General features: G+C 36.0%; 1 protein-coding gene across 1 annotated transcript in view; it reads left to right on the forward strand.

Annotated features, from left to right (window-relative positions):
* The window catches only part of LOC150100569 (uncharacterized), a 305,525-nt gene that overhangs the window by 190,886 nt on the left and 93,547 nt on the right, over positions 1-21,092 (forward strand). The window contains exon 8 of the mRNA XM_090401835.1: positions 10,367-10,571. Coding sequence (XP_090257961.1) covers positions 10,367-10,571 — 205 coding nt within the window. The remainder of the gene's footprint in view (positions 1-10,366; positions 10,572-21,092) is intronic.

Below are 21,092 nucleotides of genomic sequence, written 5' to 3' on the forward strand. Positions count from 1 at the left end.
AAATATGCAATGAGAGAAGATATGAAAGAGTTGTTAGAAGAAGCAAAAATGAAGAGTAAGAAAGTAAAGATTGTGAATCTGCTACCTTGGAATGATAGGACAGAATTGAGTAGAAGGGCTATGATTGTAAATGAGAAGATTGTGCAGGAGGAATGGAGTGCAGTTTATATGTCTGGAATGAATTAATTTGATGGATGTAAGAACTTGTATATGCCTGATGGACTGCACTTAAATGGTTTTGGAGTTAGTTACGTGGAGAAAGTGTTGTTCAAGTGGTAGTTTGGAAGTGCAAAACCAAGGACACCAGAGATATTGGGGAGGGGGAGCAAACAAGCATGTGTCTAGCAACCCCTAGGACATATGAGTGTGAGAGCAGAAATTACTGTGCAGGAACGATTGTGAAGATGTGGGTGCAGTTTCCCAGGTTTTGTACCTGAATGGACAGGTGATGACATTATATAAGAGTAACTGGCTGCTGAAGAGAATGTTGAAATGCATGTATACAAATGCCAGAAGTATTAGAAATAAGAAGAGAAGTTTTTGGCATTGGTCAGCTTGACTTTGCCAAAAATTATTGGCATCAGCAAGACCAGTTGTCAGAGAATGATGTAGTTACAGGGATAAAATATGATGGATATTGTATTTTCATGGAAGATAGAGAAAATAGGCCAGGAGAATCACCATACTCATGACCAATATAAAGCACAAACAAGAAGTGTAACAAGTATGGTAAGAAGGCTAAATCAGGTTTTGAGAGAAGTTATCTAAGCAGGCCAAAGTAAATCCAAAAAAGTTTTATTTCTACCTAGCAAGTAAGAGAAAGAATGATTATGGAAAGATAACTTTACTTATTGCTGATGGTAGGAAAGTGACAGAAGCAGAAGAAATAGTTCAGTTATTAAGTGATCACGTTGAAGGGTATATCATCCAGGTGGTGACTTTGCAGTTACTGACATGACAGAGACCGATGTGAGAATTGAGACAGATGAACTGGAGATATTCAGTATATTGAAAAATGTCAATGTGAATACAGCAGTGGGCATGGATGATATGTCTGCTCGTGTGCTATGAGAATGTGCAAGTGAGCTGGCAGTGCCTCTGATGAAGTTGTTTAATCTAAGTCTCAGCTATGGCAAGTTTCCAAGGGAGTGGAAAGAAGGTAAGATAGTTTCACTACATAAAGGTGGCTCCAAGACAGAAGTAGCAAATTACAGACCAGTTACTATCTCTAGAGTGGTGGTTAAATTATTGGAAAAGTTGGTTAAAAGTAAAATTCAGGAATGGGTGGATAGTAATATGATACTTTATAGGGAACAGCATGGCTTTATAAAATGGAGGTTCTGCCTCAGTAATTTATTCACATTTTATAATAAGGTTACAGCAGAATTGGATAGAGGAAATGGCTACAACATGATACTGCTGGACGTTGCAAAGGCATTTGACAGTATACTACATGGAAAACTATTACATAAGTTGGAGCAAGTGGGAATAGATTTGAAGTTGGTGGCATGGGTAGGGGAGTGGCTGATAGATGGACATCAGAGGGTGGTTTATTGTGGGATGGAATCAAGGTGAATTAGGATGACTAGTGGAGTACCCCAGGACTCTATACTAGGACTTTATACTTTTTAATTTGTAATAATATAGCAGAAGATTTGTGGGAGATATTCAGTTGTTAACTGATAATACAAAATCAGGAAGGCCAATAGTTAATAAAGATGATATAGATATCTTGCAGCATGACTTAAATAAATGCAACGAAGCACCTCCTACTTGCCAGCAGGAAATATTTCAATGGAATGTTTGTGTAAAGAAGGCTCCTGTTTCCAATAAGTGTTTTGGAATAATTGATTGTAAATAATTTTGTGTTTATGAGTAAGAGTTGCCGTAAAAGTTGTTCATTTGCAGTGTTTCTAGTGTGTGGACTTATGAGTTTAAGTGTGTTTACGAAATCATTAAACTTAGATCTTAGTATTGTAACCGGTGAAAGAATGATAGCAGCGAATTTGTTTTTGCAGGAATTTATTACTGATTTCAGTCGTTTCATGAAATGTAAGGTGTGCCATATTTATTTGTTCAATTATGTAGATAAATTATAGCTATTGATGTGTGGTAATGTATTGGTATCTGAAAGTGTCAGTAGCGAGAATGCCACAAGGAGGATGATTGCGCGTCTGATAGAAAAAAGGACAGTGTAAACGAGTCAAAACAATGGTAACAAAGTGAATGAGCAATCTGATGAACTTCACAGTCTGGTAAGAAAGACAAAAGCGATATGAATGTAGTGGAAGTTGAAAAACAGAGTTCAATTAAAGGTCACATGGCGAGCCAGGTTGATAGTAAACTAGCTTGTATGTTGACAATAAAATCGAGAGAGTGAATGAGATCGAAAATGTGATGGAAGATTTGAAAGCTAAGTTGGCTAAGATGAGCCAAGAGATGAAACAAATGCATAGTGATATTAAGAGAGAGATATGTATGGAAGAGTGAAAATGAGGAAAAGGAATGATATCGGTTTGAAAGAGGCAGCTAAAGCCCTGCAAATAGCGTTGTATGGGGGATTCGATTATTAGATGTGCATAAACGAGAAGATGCACAAGGTTTGTTTTCCTGGAGGTAAAATGAATAAAGTGATGGAGGCATTTTATATGAGGAGTAAGTCAGCAAAAGAGTTAGTAGTGGTAATAGAGAGAAATGACTTGACTGGGAACAAGGAACACGTAAGATTAGATATCAGGAGGTTGTCGAGAAGGATAAAAGATAATAAAAGAAAGAAGGATAAAAGATAAAATAGGAAAGGTAATCAGTGCGTTGTCCTGGTATGAAAGTGATGAGATGAGGCATAGAGCAAGAATTATGAATGATATGTTAACAGAAATGTGTGAAGAGAAAGGAGTGCAGTTTGATGTGTGGAATGAGTTTGAAGGACAAATTGAACTGTATATGAATGATTTTGGTGTGAGTCATTTGGAGAGACTGTTACTGGAATATGGAGAAATGAATGCAGAGAATGAATCTGATCAAGTAAGAAATGACGTGAAAAAGCAGGAGAGTAAAAAAGGAGAGAATGAAGCGGTAGTTATGAATGAAGAAGTGGGTAACATGAGTATAGAGAATGAGAGTACAAATGTGCATGATGTGCATGGACAGGGGAACATAGTGTAAGAAAGGTTGATGTTCCAAGAGGATGTGAATGTGTGTGTGTGTGTAAACAAAATGAAGATGGATGACCTGCAATCAAGGGAAAATAGTTGGATTTGAAGAAGGTTCTAAGATGAATAAGGAGAAAAAGAAATGGCTTGAGTTAAGTATGAAGTCACATCTAATAAGTGGTATCAGTGAAACTTGCTATAGATCCAGGAATGAGCTGTTATGTTTCTATACAAATGCTAGAAGTGTGAGAAACAAGGCAAATGAAACGATTGCATTAATTTAGACTGTTCACCCAAGAATTGTTAGAATAAGTGAGACATAGTTGGATGAGGATGACATCCTGACAGTACTAGAGAAAGGGTATGATGTGTTTTGTGAATATAGAAAAGTAAAAAGGAAGGAAAAAGGCTGTTTTTGATAGAGAAAGAGTTATGTCCATACAAGGCATAGAAATGCAAGGGGGAAATAGTGGTAATTGTTTTGAGGCAGTATGGTGTTAGATAAAGGTAGAATGAAATATTTAGTCAGATGTTGTTATAAACCTGGTAATGTAGAGGAGTAGTCCATAATATGTATAATCAAATTAGCCAAGCAAATCAGAAAAGGATGATCGTTATGGGCGATTTTAATTATGGCAATATAGACTGGAATGATGAGGTAGCAACTGGAAGTAAAAAAATAGAGTTTCTGTTACACACTGCCTGGGGCACTATGTAACAGAGGAAGATTGAGGGTCTTGGATTTGATCATCTCATCTCATCACAGGATGTTATAAATGAGATGTCAAATCGCCTTCCAGTTGGTGAGAATGATAATGAAGTGATTACCTGGGTGTTGCCAGCAGTGTGAGGATCTCTGTGAAGAAAGCGTATAGACTGGTGATTATGAAATCTCAGGAGACAGCTTTCAGGTGTAGCATGGAATGAGGAGTTAGGTAGAAAGGAGATCAATGCAGCTTGGGTGATATTTAAGAACTGCCTAGTAGAAGCAATGTCTAAATGTATTCCAAAGATCAGAAGGTTAAATAAATTAGGTGTGAAATGGATGAATGATGAGATTAAGCATGCAATTCATGGGAAAAAGGCATTATGAAGACAGCATAAGAGGAGTGGTAATAATCAATTCCACGAAGAATACAAAGAACAGGAAAGGAAGGTGACCTGTTGATTAGGGTAGCAAAAGTGAAGTACAAAAAAAGCAGTTAGCTAATGAAGCTAAAAAGAATCCTAGGAAGTTCTTTTGATATGTAGCCAGCAGGAAAAAAAAAAGAATGATTATGAAAGATGACATTGATTGGAGAAAATCATATAAGAACAACCGCTGGAGAGGATATAGTTGAGATATTAATGAGCAGTTCATAAAGGTCTTTTGTTCTTGTGAATGTAACATTGAAAAGTTTGAGAACAGTTGATGATGAGGAGGAGAGACTGACTGTAAGTGAGCAAGCAATATATGGGGAATTGAGCAAACTTTGATGTTAATAAAGCTGTAGAACTTGATAATATATCACCATGTATTTTGAAAGAATGTGCCAGGGAGTTGGCATCTTCCTTGACATTTGTTTAATATGAGACTTGTGCTGGGTCAAGTTCTAAAGGAGTGGAAGGAAGGCAAGATGGTGCTGCTTCATAAGGAAGGTGACAGAACTCAAGCATCAAATTATAGGCCTATCTGTGTATCAATTGTTGGAGAGGCTGTTGAGAACCAGGATCCAGAACTGGGTTGACAACAGTGGGATTATCTTTGATGGACAGCATGGATTTGCTAAAGGGAGGTTATGTTTTATTAATCTACTTACATATTACAATAAGGTGACATTTTCATTGGACAAAAGAGATGGATACACAGTAGTATACTTAGATTTTAGATCCTTATCTACCATCACCCCAAGATCTCTTATTTCCTCTCTTATTAATCTATCAATGGCTTTTGATAGATTACTGCATGATAAGTTAATAGTCAAACTAGAGCAGATGGGGTTGGATATTAGATTAGTGCATTGGATTGAAGATTGGCTACCTGATAGGTATCAGCAAGTTGTGTATGTGGGGAGCAATATCTCGGAAGAGGAAAGTCACTAGCGTGTGCTTCAGAGGTCTGTTTCAGGGCCATTGCTGTTTAACTTGTATGTTAATGATATTGGGGAAGATTTGGATGGGAATATTCAGTTGTTTGCGGATGACGCAAAGTTGAGATGAACTATGAGGAGTAGAACAGATGTTGTGACCTTACAAGAAGACTTGAATAGATTGATTGAGTGGGCATGGGAGTGGGGATGCCAGTTCAGTGTTGCAAAATGTGAGGTTTTAAAATTTGGGAAATAAAGGTGGAATGTAGAATTTTTGCTTGGTGGGAATATATTGTTGGAGGTGGAGGAAATAAGAGATCTTGGGGTGATGGTGGATAAGGATCTAAAATTTAGAGGATGCATTGCCAAAATTGTGAGGATAACATGACAAATGCTGGGAATGATGCAGAGGACACTGAATTATATAAATAAGAATATTTTTGTTCCATTGTGTAAGGCTGATTAGGCCACACATGTCCTAATCAGCCTTACTGTGCACACATTTAGTCACCTAGTTTTCAAAAGGATGAAGAGATGTTGGAAAGGGTCCAGAAGTGACTGACTAAGGTAGTTTCTGATCACTGGAATGCTGAATATGAGAAAAGGTTGAGAAGATTGAATTTACAGAGTCTAGTGGATAGGAGGAAGAAGTGTGATATGATAGAGACATACAAGTTGGTAAGGGGTTGTTATAGGATCAATGTTGAAGTAATTTTTTATAAAATGGTGGGAGATCAGGGAAAAACAAGAGGTCATCCCTCGAAGCTCTATATGGAGGGTGTGAACAGGAGAGTAGAAGCAGGGTTATTTGTATGCAAAGTTGTCAATGATTGGAATGCCTTGCCTGATAGTGTGCTGTCTGCACTCTCAAATTCTCTGCAGTGAATTTGAATGTGTTTAAGGTGTAGCATTGTGAGCTGTGTGTATGAGAAAGGACCTCCTAGATGAGTCTTTGACTCTATGGGATCTTAGGGTAATAATAATAATAATAAATTGGCATGTGGGAAGAGGACAATGGTTGTCAATTTAACACATTCACTGCCACGCTCATCGGGCATAGTTTGTTATTGCATGCCAAGCACTTTCACTTCTTCGAGATCAGTACGAGTAATCTCGTGGCTGATGGTAAGTGTCATGCGAGTATATTCATAGTTGGCTTGTGAGACTGATATACCAACTACGAGTATACACATGTTTGCTGCTACAATCCGCACGGCAAACAATTTCACTTCTTCAAGGTCAGTATGAATAATCTCGTTGCCGGCGGTAATCGACATATAAGTATACTCGTAGTTGGCTTGTGATGCTCATATACCAACTACGAGTGTACTCGTAGTTGGCAGCGAACATGTTAATGTTATATAATGTAGTTAATGCACTTTGGAATGAAAGGATTAAATTTGTATCATATTGTTGGTACTAGATAACAGGAAATTGATGAAACCAGGGATCCAAGGTTGATAGTGGATAGAGATTTGAAGTAAAGGTTGAGAGGTATAATCCCTCTTTATAAGGCTATGATTTGGCTGCATATTGACTACTATGCATAGATTCGGTCACCTGTGTTTCTGGTGCACCAGAGGTAGTGGAGAGGATTCAGAGATGAGTGACCAAGCTTGTGACAGGTCTGTGGAATGTTCCCTATGAGGATAGATTGAAAGTATGTGAGTTGCAGAGTTTAGCCGACAGGCAGAGGAGATGGGATATGAGAGAAACTTATAAGTTTACTAAAGGGATACTATAAGATTGAACACAGAAGAAATTTTTCAGTACATGGAGAGTAGGGGGGAAATCAAGGGGGTCACACTTGGAGGCTGTCTAAGAGTGTGGTTAGAAGGGTGTGCAGACTAGGTTCTTTTCTTGGAGAGTGGTGAATGAGTGGAATGGATTGCCAGAGGTGATAGTGAGCACCCCCAACAGTGAATTATTTTAAGATGTATTATCACACATCTTAAGTGTGGGTCTCTTGCAATGAGTCTTTTTACTCCATGAACTACTCGTATGAATGGTAATATTTGCCTATTTTGGCATTAAAGTCTCCTATTACTGCCATTTCTCTTAATATTGTGAGCTTCAGTTTGTAGAGTTTAAATTCTCATATTGATCATCTCCAGAATAATCTCTATTATAAACTTGTATTATCTTACTATGGTTTTTTTTTTTTTTTAATAATCTTAGTGAGATTAATCTTGATAATGTTGGAATAATTTCTGTTATTTATTGAATTTTAAAGATAATTTTTCACTGTGATTGCTGTTGTTTCCATACTTCATCTTTGTTTCCTGAATATCATATTTTTACATTTTGGTCGTTACTTTATTTACACATTGGTTCAATGAATCTGGTTTACCTACTTTACTCCACTTAAGTTATTAAATTCTTATACAAATTTAATATGTGTAATGTTTTTGCTGACCACTTCTAAAACTTCTTGACTCCCTTAAAAAAGCATTCTCTGGGAAGCCGCCTTAGTTAGTTATTCACATTTGACATCAAACACCAGTAAACACCATATGGTCACTCCCAATAAGAAGTGATAGGGATCACAGATACCCTTTCTACACAGAATTAGTAGGACATTCACAAACATCCATGCCTGTGGCAGTTTGCTAACCACTTGGCCAACCAGGCTGGCAAAGCCACCTTGGCTCTTCTAAATCTGGTAACATTTAACTGTGACTGTTTGATTTCATTCATAATAGTTATAGACAAAATACTATCTCTAGATTGCCCCTCTGTGCTGCAAAGTCCATTAAGGATAGAGCAAGAACCTTGGAAAGAAGGCAGGCTCCTATTAAAAGAAAGAACAAAAAAAAAAAAAAAGGGAAAATACATTTATTAAAAATATTTAGTTAAAGAGTGGTTAGTTCATTTCTTAATGGTAATTTAATGACATAGGTTCTTGTTTTACTTAATTTTTCATTGTACATCCAGATTATCTAATTATAATTATATAATGCATATTATATGCTAAAAGCCACTATAGTTAGAATCAGTTGTTATATTTGTAAAACATAATAGAATATGAAGTTTAACTTGTTCACTCATTCTCTCCCACTCCATTACAAATAATCAAGAATACACTTGACATACCAGATTTGCAGATCCAGCTTCTGCTATTGGATAAAAATAATGATTTTGCAAAATTCGTCACTCTAGAGCATATCTTTCATCTTTTATAAAAAAAAGACAATATATGATCATGGAATTGTGTTGTATAGCTTTCTATGAAATTTCAAATTTTTCCATGAACATGTTGTCCTGTCCTATATGCTGCCGAATTTGCTTGGTGATTCTGCTGTGAGTAAACTGTTGATAAGCAATGTGCAATTGCTCGTAAGTATCTCTCAGCAGAAATGCATGGTATTCTGTTCTCATTTCAACAGTGGTATGATCTTTTATTTTCCCAAGCATATGATGCTATACCCAATCTCTGAATAATGGAGGGCTTCCAAAATCCTTCAAGCATATAAGGAATTGTAACAGATCTCATCCAACCATTTATTCACTTACAAACTCACTTATCTTTGTCATGGCATTTTGAATGCATAACACTTCTTTCTCTGTCAGGCTTGATCCTTCTGTAGGAAAGACTTGGGCTTCAAATCTTATCTTAGTCCTGAGAAAACATTTGTAAAACTTTATCAGCTGAAGTTATTTGGTCTTATGTGGAGATAGTTATATTTTTCATCTAAGAAACTTTTTTCCTTCTCCCCCCCCCCCTCATAAAACAGACAAAACTGGTCAGAGAAGATGCATGATATTCTGTTCTCAAATTCAACACTGAGAGGGATAATATACATGTGCATCATGGCTTAACTGCCTCAGTGATCCAACAGTTATTCTCAAGCATCCTAATACTTTGAAAAATATGAATGTTAAGGAAAAAGTAGTCACAGAAAAGTATTTCTTTGTTGTTCATTTGTCTTTTTTTTTTTTCATGTATTGCAGCTTATATTTCTTCAGTATAATTATCAGCCATCTGGATAATATCTCTTCCCACATTTGTACTTTTTATACTTTTTTATACATTATACTTTGTAGCAGTATTTCTGAATATCTATAAAGACTCAAATTGATCTGGTGACCAGGTAGTCTAAACTTCTATTTTATGCCAAAGGTTTCAAATCCTACCATAGTATGGATGTTTTGGGGAACTTCTTTTTGGGAATAGTGTCACCTTGATCATTTGGGATTTTGAAGTAGCATGACCAAATCAGCATGTGCACTTTCAGGCCCAAATACAGCTATACAAATTCCATTATAGCTGTATGCAACATAGTGGACACCTATTCAAGCAGTGATGATTATTCCATCTGTCCATTTCTAGTATGGAGATAAAATGTTCCACTTTCCATTCCTTGATGCAAGGCCATTACTTCAAATATGCTAGGTATACATTTTCATGGCTGCTTCGAAAAGCTTTCTTTTGACCTATTATACAACAGTTCTCTATGACATTGCTTCCACTCCACCCTAAATTTGGCTGCACTTTCTCTCTTCACCTAAATATTTCACCATCATCTTGACAAATGTTACTGTACAGTATGACTTGACAAGCTATACATGACTACATCTGCATGCACACTCTCAGATCACTGGCTTTGATTTATAGCAAAAATTGGTACCAGGGCTGAACAAATTATGTAAAATCCTACTTGTCTAAGATTCTTACACATTAGCATCAAAAAGTGAAAATGATGTTATATTGCTGTTCAGAGAACCATTCCAAGGAGAAATCAATACATAAGAAGAATAGGAAGAACAGTAAAAACAACATTTATTTTTTTAAAATAAATTTGTTACATTCATTTTTGTTCCTATAGTAATCCTTTATATTGCACACATTCTTCTTATATTTTTTCTTTTTTTCTTAAAGTTAAAAAAAAAAATTGTGTAGAAAGTTATATTTTATTAAAAGGTTGAAGACTGAGCAATTTCTCAGTCTTCATCTACTTGCTGGCTGGCAAAATCTGCTCGCCAACATTGATACATTTGCCCATTCACCTAACAGGTTAATAGGTGAGTATATTTGTCAAGCCATAGTTTCCATGACGTTTTTACTTTAGTCCTTGCATATAAAATAATATATATTACAAATGTTTCATTTAATTTCAAATTCTTAATATATCACTTCATTTTTAGATTTACCAGATTACCTGTCCGATGTGTGTAGCTCGACAGGTACACCTTCTGAAACAAGCAAGTCGGTTCATGAACAAAGTTTTTTTGAAATAACTAGTGATCGCTCAAATTCACCAATATTGAACCAAGAAGATGACTCTAGAAATGAAAGTAGGACCATGAAAGAAGATTCAGAATCTGGAAGCTCTGAAGTTCTTGTTAGAAGGTAACAGATACTTGTAATTTTTCCTTTTAATTATCATAATACTTTCAGAAAAATGTGCTGAGATCAATTTGAAATAAGAATAAAGTGCCATAATTGACTTGCATCCAGATTCACAGCTTCCTTTTTTCCCTGAAACTGAGTGAATGTACAGTTCAAACACAGTCCTGATTTTAGTCTTCAAATCCTAAAGTTTGTGGAAATATGATCTATTGAAGTCGTACTGTTTTCCACCTAACATGATCCCTGACTTTGCTGTTTCTTCATGAGTTTGCCAAGCATATTCTTCCTGCTATCTTGATGAATGAACCGTCACTTCTGTTCTGAATGAAATAGCATAAACTACATAAATTGGTGCACAGAAAATTTCATACTGAATTAGGTAGACTAATAAAAACTGGTGTTGTTGTCGAGTCTGTTGAAGAGCTTCTAGATATGACCGTGGGCCTGTAGAACTGCTTTGGCAATCTGTTGAACTTTGATAAAGTAGAGCTTTTCTATAGGGTTATTGTCAATTTTCTATAGAGTACTAGCAATTGCTGGCCAAGAAGAAGATGACATTGTATTAAAGATTTATAAAAACAATATCTTGCAAAAATGGACTAATTAATTGAAATCCCCTGCAGAAACTGCTTGATCAAGATATTCACTTAGCTTGATTATTTTTACTTATTAGCAAGTAATTGTCAGTAATTCATTGACTGACTGATTGACTTTTTTACTACAAAACTATTCTTACAGCATAAATAAGATGTAATGCACTGGAATTTCTCTCTCTTTCTTAACTGATTACCTGACTTTAACCACCTTTATCCAGGATGTTATAATTTGCAACTAGGTTTTTTTTTTTTTAAATATGGTGGCTGATTTTATGTAGCAATTAATGAAATCATTAGTATGGTATTCCCTTTATTGACTTAAATCAATATGACAGGTTAGCTTCAACTATAAGAGAGGATCACTATGTTGCATATGTAAATAAGTACTGTTTCACACAGCATGAGCGTATCATTTTTAAGACTCTGCAGCTCATTTTCTTTTTTTAAATATGCATATTTTTTCTATAAATCAAGTGGATATTAAATCCAGCATTATTTCAAAGGCGAATATAGAAACTATGAAAATTAGTTTTGTACAAAATTTGGCCAGAGAGTTTACGGGAATACACTCGGCATTTACGAGTTGCCCTACCGTGGTCCTTATAGAAAACATCATTGCTTGCTGAATTGTCCATATATTCTATTGGTTCATTTTGATAAGGTTTCATTGGCCTGACATCTGTTTCAAACAGTCATGTTTTCATCATTTAAAGCTTCTTCTAGTGAATGATATGAAAGACAGTTGTTATAGAGAGCTCCAACCTTGCTGAGATTTCTTTGAGTTTCAGCCATCTATCATTGAGCAGATCCTCTTCAACAAGAGATACATATTTCTCAGTCATCACTTCCACAGGCCTATCATCATGAAGATCATCTTCAATGCTCTCTCTTCCTAGGTGAAACTGTTTAGTCCATTTTATATAAATCAAGTGGATATTAAATCCAGCATTATTTCAAAGCCAAATACAGAAACTATAAATGTTTTGTACGAAATCTGATCAGAGAGTTAACAAGAATACATTCGCCAGCATTTAAAAGTGGTCCTAGCATGGACCTTATAAGAGACATGATCGCTGCCCAAGCATCCATATATTCGCCTTCTACTGGTCCATTTTTATAAGGTTTCACTGACTTGGCAGCTGTTTCAAATTGGTTGGTTCTCCTCAGAGAGCAGGCAGAAACCTTAAGAGAGCAAAATCTCTCGTTCAGTACTAAGGAACTCAAAGTGTCAGAGAGGTGTATTTTTCGGAAGTGAATAAACTCTCGGTCAGTGCATGAAGTATTTACTAAAATAAAGAGCGAAAAGGCTTCTGTTCAGTAATGCAAAATTCTATAAATCAAGTGGATATTAAATCCAGCATTAAGGGATTCGCTGTCAGGCCAGTGAAACTTGATCAAAATGGACCAATAGAAGGCGAATATATGGATGCTTTGGCAAGCGATCATGTGTTCTAGAAGGCTGTGGAGGCTCTGATTCATTAATCAACTCAAGTATTACCAAAGAAATGCAAAATGCTTTGTTGCTTTTTCTCACTCATTGTGGGTTTATTTTATTCGAATCTTCAACCAAACAAGAAATGACAGTTATCAAACTCGAGCTCTTCGATGCCATTAAATATCACACTTATATTTTAACTGTGCACAGTTAAAATAAAAACATCACTGGTTGCTTACCTAAGAAGAGTATCATGAGGAATAAATACCAATATAGTGTTGACAGGCGACAATTCACTTCAACAAAATAAAACAATCGGACGAGAATCGGTATTCACAGGGGTTTGACTGTTGTGACAGTACTAGTGCCACGCCGCCGGTAGGTCGACAGTGGCCCGACAACAAAAATGTCCCTAGATGAAAATTGTCAGCAATCCTGTGTCTGTGTCCAAATTTCTCCACGGACCACCAAAATTTTCCTATGGACCACAGATTGGCGACCTCTGGTCTGGTACACAGTTGAAAAATTGGAAAAATAGATAACTAATTATTGGACTAAGGAGAATTGAATTTTCATTCATGTAGCATAATTATATTGATGATATATGTTTGACCTGTTGGTTTTCTATATATCATCCATATAATTATTTATTTAATTAAAAAATAAATAAAAATACAAAAGATTGTATAATTAATCAAAAGGGGCAGGCAGTGTCCTTAACTCATCCATGGTACTAATGCTCTACTCCAGGTTTATAACCTTATGTGAGTTGGTGTCGCATAATACAAGGTGTGGCTATTAAATAACGAGACTGGTTGCAAAAATGTGGTTTATTATTACAATTGTACAACTTAATTGTTATTCCCTTCAACATACTCCCTCCTCTATCAATACTCTGTTGCATATGAATTTTCCATTGTTGGAAGCAGTGCTGCTACAAATCATCAGGTGCTATCTGCTCCAGTAGCACTGTCGTTTTCTCCTTTCCATCATCCACTGACTGAAATTGGGTGCCTTTCAACTTTGTAAAAGGTAAAAGACACAGAGCCAAGTAAGAGTCAAAGAGCCGAGTAAGGTCGAACACTGAGATCTTCTTATCAGCCAGATACTGCTTTACACACAGTGCACTGTGGGCTGGAGTGTTGTCCGTATGGAGAATCCAAGTGTTGTTCTTCCACAGATTGGGTCTCTTCTTCCTCACTTGTTCTCTCAGCTTGGCCAGAACCTCAAGGTAATAATGTTGGTCTCTTGGTAAGAGTTTTAATGATGCCATATTGTTATGAGGGGGTGGTGGTGGGAGAGTTTGTGAATGTATCTGCCTGTGTGTGTGTGGGTTTTCTGTATACAGTGAAGGCAAGTGTATCATTAGGCAGGCGTGTGACTAAGGTGTCTAGGATGGGTAAACAATTGTTCTTTTCCTTTTCCATAGTAAACTGGATTCTTGGATGTAGGCTATTGAGATGACTGAGGAAGGAGTCTAACGTGTCTGGGCCATGAGGCCAAATAGAGAACACATCATCTACATATCTTAGCCAGATAGACGGTTTGAGTGGGGCTGAGTCTAAGGCTCGTTTTTCGAAATCTTCCATATAGAAATTGGCAAGTGGGGATGAGAGGGGGGAACCCATGGCGGTTCCCTCTATCTGCTTGTAGATTTTGTTCTTCCAAGAGAAATACCCAGAGTTGATGGCAAAGGAAAGGAGATCTAAGATGTCAGAGGGAAAAACGTTTTCTAAGAGAGATAAAGTGTCAGTTAAGGGAATATTGGTAAACAATGAGGAGATATCAAAGCTTACTAATATGTCTGTATTATTCAAGGTTAAATTTTCTGTGAGGGCTTTAAAGTGGGTCGAGTTTTTTATATAGGATGCGGAATTTCCGGTGAGGGAGGGACTGTTTAGACAGTCTGAGTCTGTAACAAGGTGCATTGGTGGCATCTACTATAGGCCTGAGTGGGAAATTGGGTTTGTGGATTTTTGGTAAACCGTATATTCGGGGGGGACGGGAGCGGAAAGGTTTAAGTTTTTTCGTGATGTCAGGGGGCCAGGAGGTTACTTTTTTAAGTAAGATTTTTAATTTCTTAACTTGTGTTTCTGTGGGGTCGTGTTCTAGCGGGATGTAGGTAGTGCGATCACAGAGGATAATGTTCATTTTACGATTGTATTCGCTGGTATTAAGAACGACTGTGACATTACCCTTATCCGCTCTAGTGATGACGATACTTTTTTCTTTGCGTAGTTTCAGGAGAGCCATGCATTGGGCATACGATAAGTTACTTTTTGGAGGCGAAGAATGAGCGAGGAAATATAGGAAGTATTAAATTCTATTTTAATTCTTTTTGAGTGTTGTAAAAAATCCATTAAACCTCCAACATAATGTCCTCACAGCACTTAAGCCTCTACACAAGTAACATTGCCAGGAAGTAGGTTGAGTGTAGCTTTATTTAGATAAGAATTTGTACTGTAATTATTCTGTGAGATAATTGACCAAAGGGAATGAAATGAAAGAATCCACAAAGTATTTTTCTCTTTACTCACCAATGGGGGGGGGGGGGGCTTACATAACAAAACAATATCAGGAGTAATTTCATTCTTTAGCATGAAATTACTCCTGATATAAAAATAGCTTGTTTTGTTATGTAATTATATGGAAATATTTGAACTGCTGGACTCGTTCAAAGGTTTCTTCATCTACTGTGAAACTTTGGCTGGTTCCCAATTTTTGTTTATCTCTGGCAACAATTAAGTATTTTGTTTTAGTTTCATTTGTTTGTAGTCCCATTTTTCTTACCTCCTCTCTCATTTGTCTATAACCTTCTCTAAGGCTTCTCTCAGCCCTTGCAATACAGTCCACATCATCCGCAAAAGCCGAAAGCTGTAGACTTCTATTCATAATAGTTCCACCTCTGTTTATAATTACATTTGGTATTACCCTTTCAAGGCATAGGTTGAAAAGCATTGTTGATAGTTGATCTCCTTGTCGTAATCCTGTGGTAATCCTGAACTCTGGTGTGAGTTTGCCCTGTATTTGCACTCTACCCATGGTATTTCTGAGTGTCATTTTAACTAATCTTACCAGTTTAGGTGGAATTTGGAATTCCTTCATGACTTTAAATAGCTTATCTCTATTGCTGTTATCATAGCTTGTTTAAAGTCCACAAACAAATGGTGCAGATTGATATTGAACTCGTAGCATTTCTCCATTATAATTCATACTATAAAAATCTGGTCTGTTGTTGATCTATCATACCTAAAGCTACATTGGTAGTCGCCCAGCGTTTTTTCTATAAAGGGTTCCAATCTAGTTGCCAGTACCCTTACAAATATTTTGTAAATTACCGCTAACAGCGATATTCCTCTATAATTTTGGCACAGAGACTTGTCATTTTTCTTATGTATAGGAACGATAATAGCAGTGTCCCATTCAGTAGGCATAGATTCAATTTCCCATACCTCTGACAAGCACTTATGTATTTTGATTAATAGTGATTGCCCACCGTATTTTAATAGCTCAACTGGTATTCCATCTTCACCAGGTGCTTTATTATTTTTTCATTTTCTTTAGGGCTAATTCCACCTCGTTTAATTCTGGTGCTTCCTCTGTCTCAGCTTTTCCCATACTTGCCAGGGGTTCGTTAAACTCGTCTTCTTCTGGAACGTTATTTTCCAAGCTTGTTTTGTCCTGAAGGGGATCTTCAAAATATTCTGCCCACCTTCTCAAAATGTCCTCATTTCCACTGAGCAAGTTTCCCTCATGGTCTCTGCAGTTGTTATGGGTTGAAATCCGCCTTTAATTTCCTTTATCTTATTATACATTTTCTTAATTTGTCCTGTATTCTTCAAAATCTCAATTTCATTTAGACTTGCCTTTTCCCATTCACGTTTCTTTCTTCTACACATCCTTTTGGCTTGTTTTCATTTTTCTCTATATTCATTCTCATTTGCTCGAGTTTTTTGTCCAAGCATCTTTAGACGAGCTGTATTTCTGTCTTCAACACCTTTTCTACATTCCAAATCATACCATTCATTTCTTTTATCATTGTTTCTGAATTCCAGGACTTCTTCAGCTACTTTAGTAATTTTATTCTTGATCCCTTCCCATCTTTTATTTATGGTCATATTATTTATATGTTCATCCTCATTTTCTTCATTTATTTCTTCTCTCAATCTTTCAATATATTTTTGTTTGATTTTTCCATCTTTTAATTTTTGGATGTCATATCTTGGTGTTCTCTTTCCTCTACTTACTTTATTAATTTTTATCCTTTGTTTTTATTTAATTTTTAACAAGTAATGATCACAATCCCCTCCTCTAAAACTTCTTACATCAATGATATCTGTTGCATGTCATCTATCAATCATCACATGATGTATCTGATTTTCCGTTATTCCATCTGCCGATCTCCAGGTAACTTTATGTACTTTTTTATGTGGAAAACAGGTTGTACATATGATCATATTTTTGCTACTTGCAAAATCAATTAGTCTCATGCCATTTTCATTACTTTCTTCGTGTGCACTATCTCTTCCAATTGTTGGTTGGAAGGTCTCTTCCTTTCCTATTTTGGCATTCACGTCTCCTAGGACCATTTTTACATCATGTTTCGGTGCCTGATCATGTATCTTCTATAATTCATAGAAATTCATTTTGTCTTCTTCACAAGAGTCCTCAGTTGGTGCATGTGCACATATAAGTGAAATATTGAATATCTTAAACTTTATTCTCAGTACACAAAGTCATTCATTAACTGGTCTAAAATCAAGAACCAAGTGTTTCCATTTTTTATTAACTAAAAATGCGGTGCCAAATGCTTTTTGATCTCCTCCACTGTAAAAAATAGTATGTGTTCTGGTATCAAATATGCCACTTCCTTTCCATCTCACCTCCTGCAATGCTTTTATCCACACTCTATATCTCTGTAGTTCCTCACACACTCTCTTCAGTGTTCCTGGTCTGTTCAGGCTCAAAACATTCCAGCTTCCAAACCAATATTCATAATCCTTTTTCTGTTTTCCTGCGAAGTCCATCTGGCTAATTTTCCTTTTGACTTTCTTAACAAATGAGTTTTTACAGGACAGGGTTGTTAGCCCTGTGCCCAACCTTACAAGAAGGAAACCAGCTATACCCCCAGGTACTGGGTCCCCATTTTAGTCACCTTTTACGACATGCATGGGCTACATTGGGACTATTCTTTAACCCTGGTCACCAGATGGTGTGAAAAGTGGTATCAGGAATGAATTAGTGAGCGAATCAAGATGAGTAGTTAGCATTGGGAATCTGAAGTTAAGTGTTAGTTGATTGTTGTTCATTTTAACAGTTAGGTTAGTGGTGAAATTACCTGTAGAAGAGAAAGAGGCATAAAAGATAGTGTTATGTTATGCAGACCAGAAGTGAAGTGAAGTGAGATAATGTGGGAGTGTCATTAATTACCTTGTACTATGAATAAGATCTGGATTTTTTTTTTTTTTTCCCTCAGATGGGAATGCACCTGCCAAACATGGAAGTGCTGTTCCATAAGATTGATTTCATATTTGTAGGCAAGTGGTTCTTCAGGTTAGAAATAACAACTATAGAGCAAAAGAAAAATTGTTCTGGATTCAGTTATAGATTTCATGTGTATACCAAGAGCCTGAGCATACACATCACAACCTGGTTGTTATTAAAAGTAAGATTAGATGGATTTGGATTCCTTTCAGAGAGAAATAATTTGTGAGATTATTACACTTTTTTTATAAAATCTTTATCAAGTAGCTTTATTTTTATCCTCCTACATGTTTCGCCAATCCGTTTCTATTGGCATCCTCAGGGAATACAAATCAGTAAGCAAAAATGAAGGTTACAGACTAGGTTAAAATCTATGCACCCACTTACTCCTAGATTGTATGGCCTTCCAAAAATTCACAAAGAAGGTATACCATTACGTCCAATAGTTGATGGAATCTATTCTCCCACTTACCAACTATCCAAGCATCTTGCGAAGATTTTACAACAACACATTCACGTCTCGGATACTTATATTAAAAACTCAAAACATTTTATAGATAAAATAAAAAATATCCCTATTTTTGAAGAGGATATACTAGCAAGCCTGGACATCACATCTCTGTTTACTAACATTCCAGTGGTTGAAGTCATCAACATCTTAGAGAAATTGTTCCCAAGAAACATCACTACTTTGTTCAATCACTGTTTAACTTCTAACTATTTCATTTGGCAAGAAACGATCTACAAACAACTAACTGGATTAGCTGTGGGTAGCCCCCTCTCACCTCCAGTTGCTGACTTATTCATGGAAGATCTAGAGAAAAAAATCTTAATCCAGATCGTTCCAAAACCGAAAATTTGGTACAGATATGTAGATGACATCTTTATCATTTGGGATCATACAAAAGAAGAACTAATGAATTACCTCAACCAAATCAATAGTTTCCACAATACCATCAAATTCACATTAAAAATGGAAAAAGATAAAAAAACTGCCATTCCTTGACGTTTTAATAAAGAAACAATCCAATAATAGTATCAACCTATCTGTATACAGAAAACCTACAAATACTGGATGTTACCTCCATTTCAACTCAGCTCATCACATAGCTCAGAAAATTAGCATTATCCATAGTCTCAAGAAAAGAGCTATACAGTATATGACAGACGAGGATGACCTACTCACGGAATTAACCACAATATCCAGAGAACTTTCTTTAAATGGTTACCCTAAAAGACTCTATAACAAGATTCTATTTATTGATATACCACATCGACAACGTGATGACGTCCAATACATCAGTACAATTACGATTCCTTTTGTCAACAACCTTTCCAAAAAATTAGATAACCTTTTAAAACCACATAAGATCAGAGTGGCATTCAAACCAATCAACACTATTCGGAAATTTTTAAGATCTCCGAAAGATCCTCACCCATTCTACAAATACTCTGGAGTATATAATATCCCTTGTTCATGTGGTATTAGTTACGTAGGTCAGACATCTAGAAGCTTCGAAACGAGAAAGAAAGAACACATAGGATATGTCAGAAATAACAGACAAGACATTTCAGGCTTTTCATGCCACTTTGCCTCTACTAATCATCACATTGAGTGGGATAAGAGCCTTATGCCATACATAGAAGATAACTACCATTCAAGAACCTTTAAAGAAGCAGCTACAGTTGTCCGTAAAACTGAAAATCTAAACAAGAATCAAGGTCTAATTTTACCAGAAATTTGGAAAACTTTTATCAGATCATTAAATATCAAAGAAATGAACTTTCATAACAATTACGTCATGAGTCATTACGAATAAATCACGTTAACGAGACACGCACATTGTCACGCACAATACCAATTTTTTGTATGATTTAGAACCATCGGTTATAACCTAATCTGTAACCTTCATTTTTGCTTACTGATTTGTATTCCCTGAGGATGCCAATAGAAACGGATTGACGAAACATGTAGGAGGATAAAAATAAAGCTACTTGATAAAGATTTTATAAAAAAAAGTGTAATAGTCTTATGAATAATTTGTGAGATTGTTTTTTCCAGATCTTAGAATGGATAGAGATCAACATTTAATATTAATAGTTGCAGAAGTTTTATTTGTCTACACCAGTGTTTCTCAAAGTGTGGTACACGTACCCCTGGGGGTACATGGCAATTTTCAGCTATGCATAATTAAAAGAGTCATTATATTTTTCAAGCAAACAGTGCAATTAGAGACAACCGGGATAAAACAGCACTAACTAATGAATCACATCCCCTCTCCAACAGAAACTGTTGTATAGACCAAGCAAAACCATATGTTGCCAGTGGAACATATGGTTTTGCTTGACACCACCCCATCGTTAACCTGTTAAAACTAAGAAATACATGGTGAATGTGTTTCAGATATTATGGAATTCTGTTGAAGGGAATTTGCATTTCAACTCAACTGTTGAAATGCTAATTTGTCTTTGGTTCACGCGATCTTTTGTTAATACCGCACCAATCATATGCAGTTCTTCGCTGCTCTACGTATCTCACGTCTTGTAAATTACTTGTCATTTTTGCTTGAAATAATGGGAAAGAAGATGACACTATTTGGGTAGATGACTTTGACGATGCACACAAAGAAACTGTTCTCGATGCCAAAAGTAGTGATAGCAAGTAGGAGTTTCTTGGTAAGTCGCACCATTTTCATTTTTTTTTCTGAAAACTTTAGTTTCCAAAAATTCCTGCACGTATCTTGCATCATGATTTTTTAGCTTTCATTTTGTGAAAAAAGTTAGAGTTATATTTGAGTAAATACAGTATTTTTTTTAGCTTTCAAATTCTTACGTATGGATCATTGGTTAAAGATTGGATTTATAATCTTTATTATAAATCCCAAAAGAGAGCAATATAGCAAATACAAGTAGCTGTAAGCAACAAGAAAATGTTGATATTGCATCTGGATCAAATAAAATTGATGAGTGTGTCGTCTGACATCTCTAGAGAACCCAAATTTAAAA

The sequence above is a fragment of the Typopeltis vanoorti genome, chromosome 12, assembly GCF_054136105.1.
Source record: "Typopeltis vanoorti isolate ZY-2024b chromosome 12, IOZ_Tvanoo_1.0, whole genome shotgun sequence".
NCBI classification, from domain to species: Eukaryota; Metazoa; Arthropoda; class Arachnida; order Uropygi; family Thelyphonidae; genus Typopeltis; species Typopeltis vanoorti.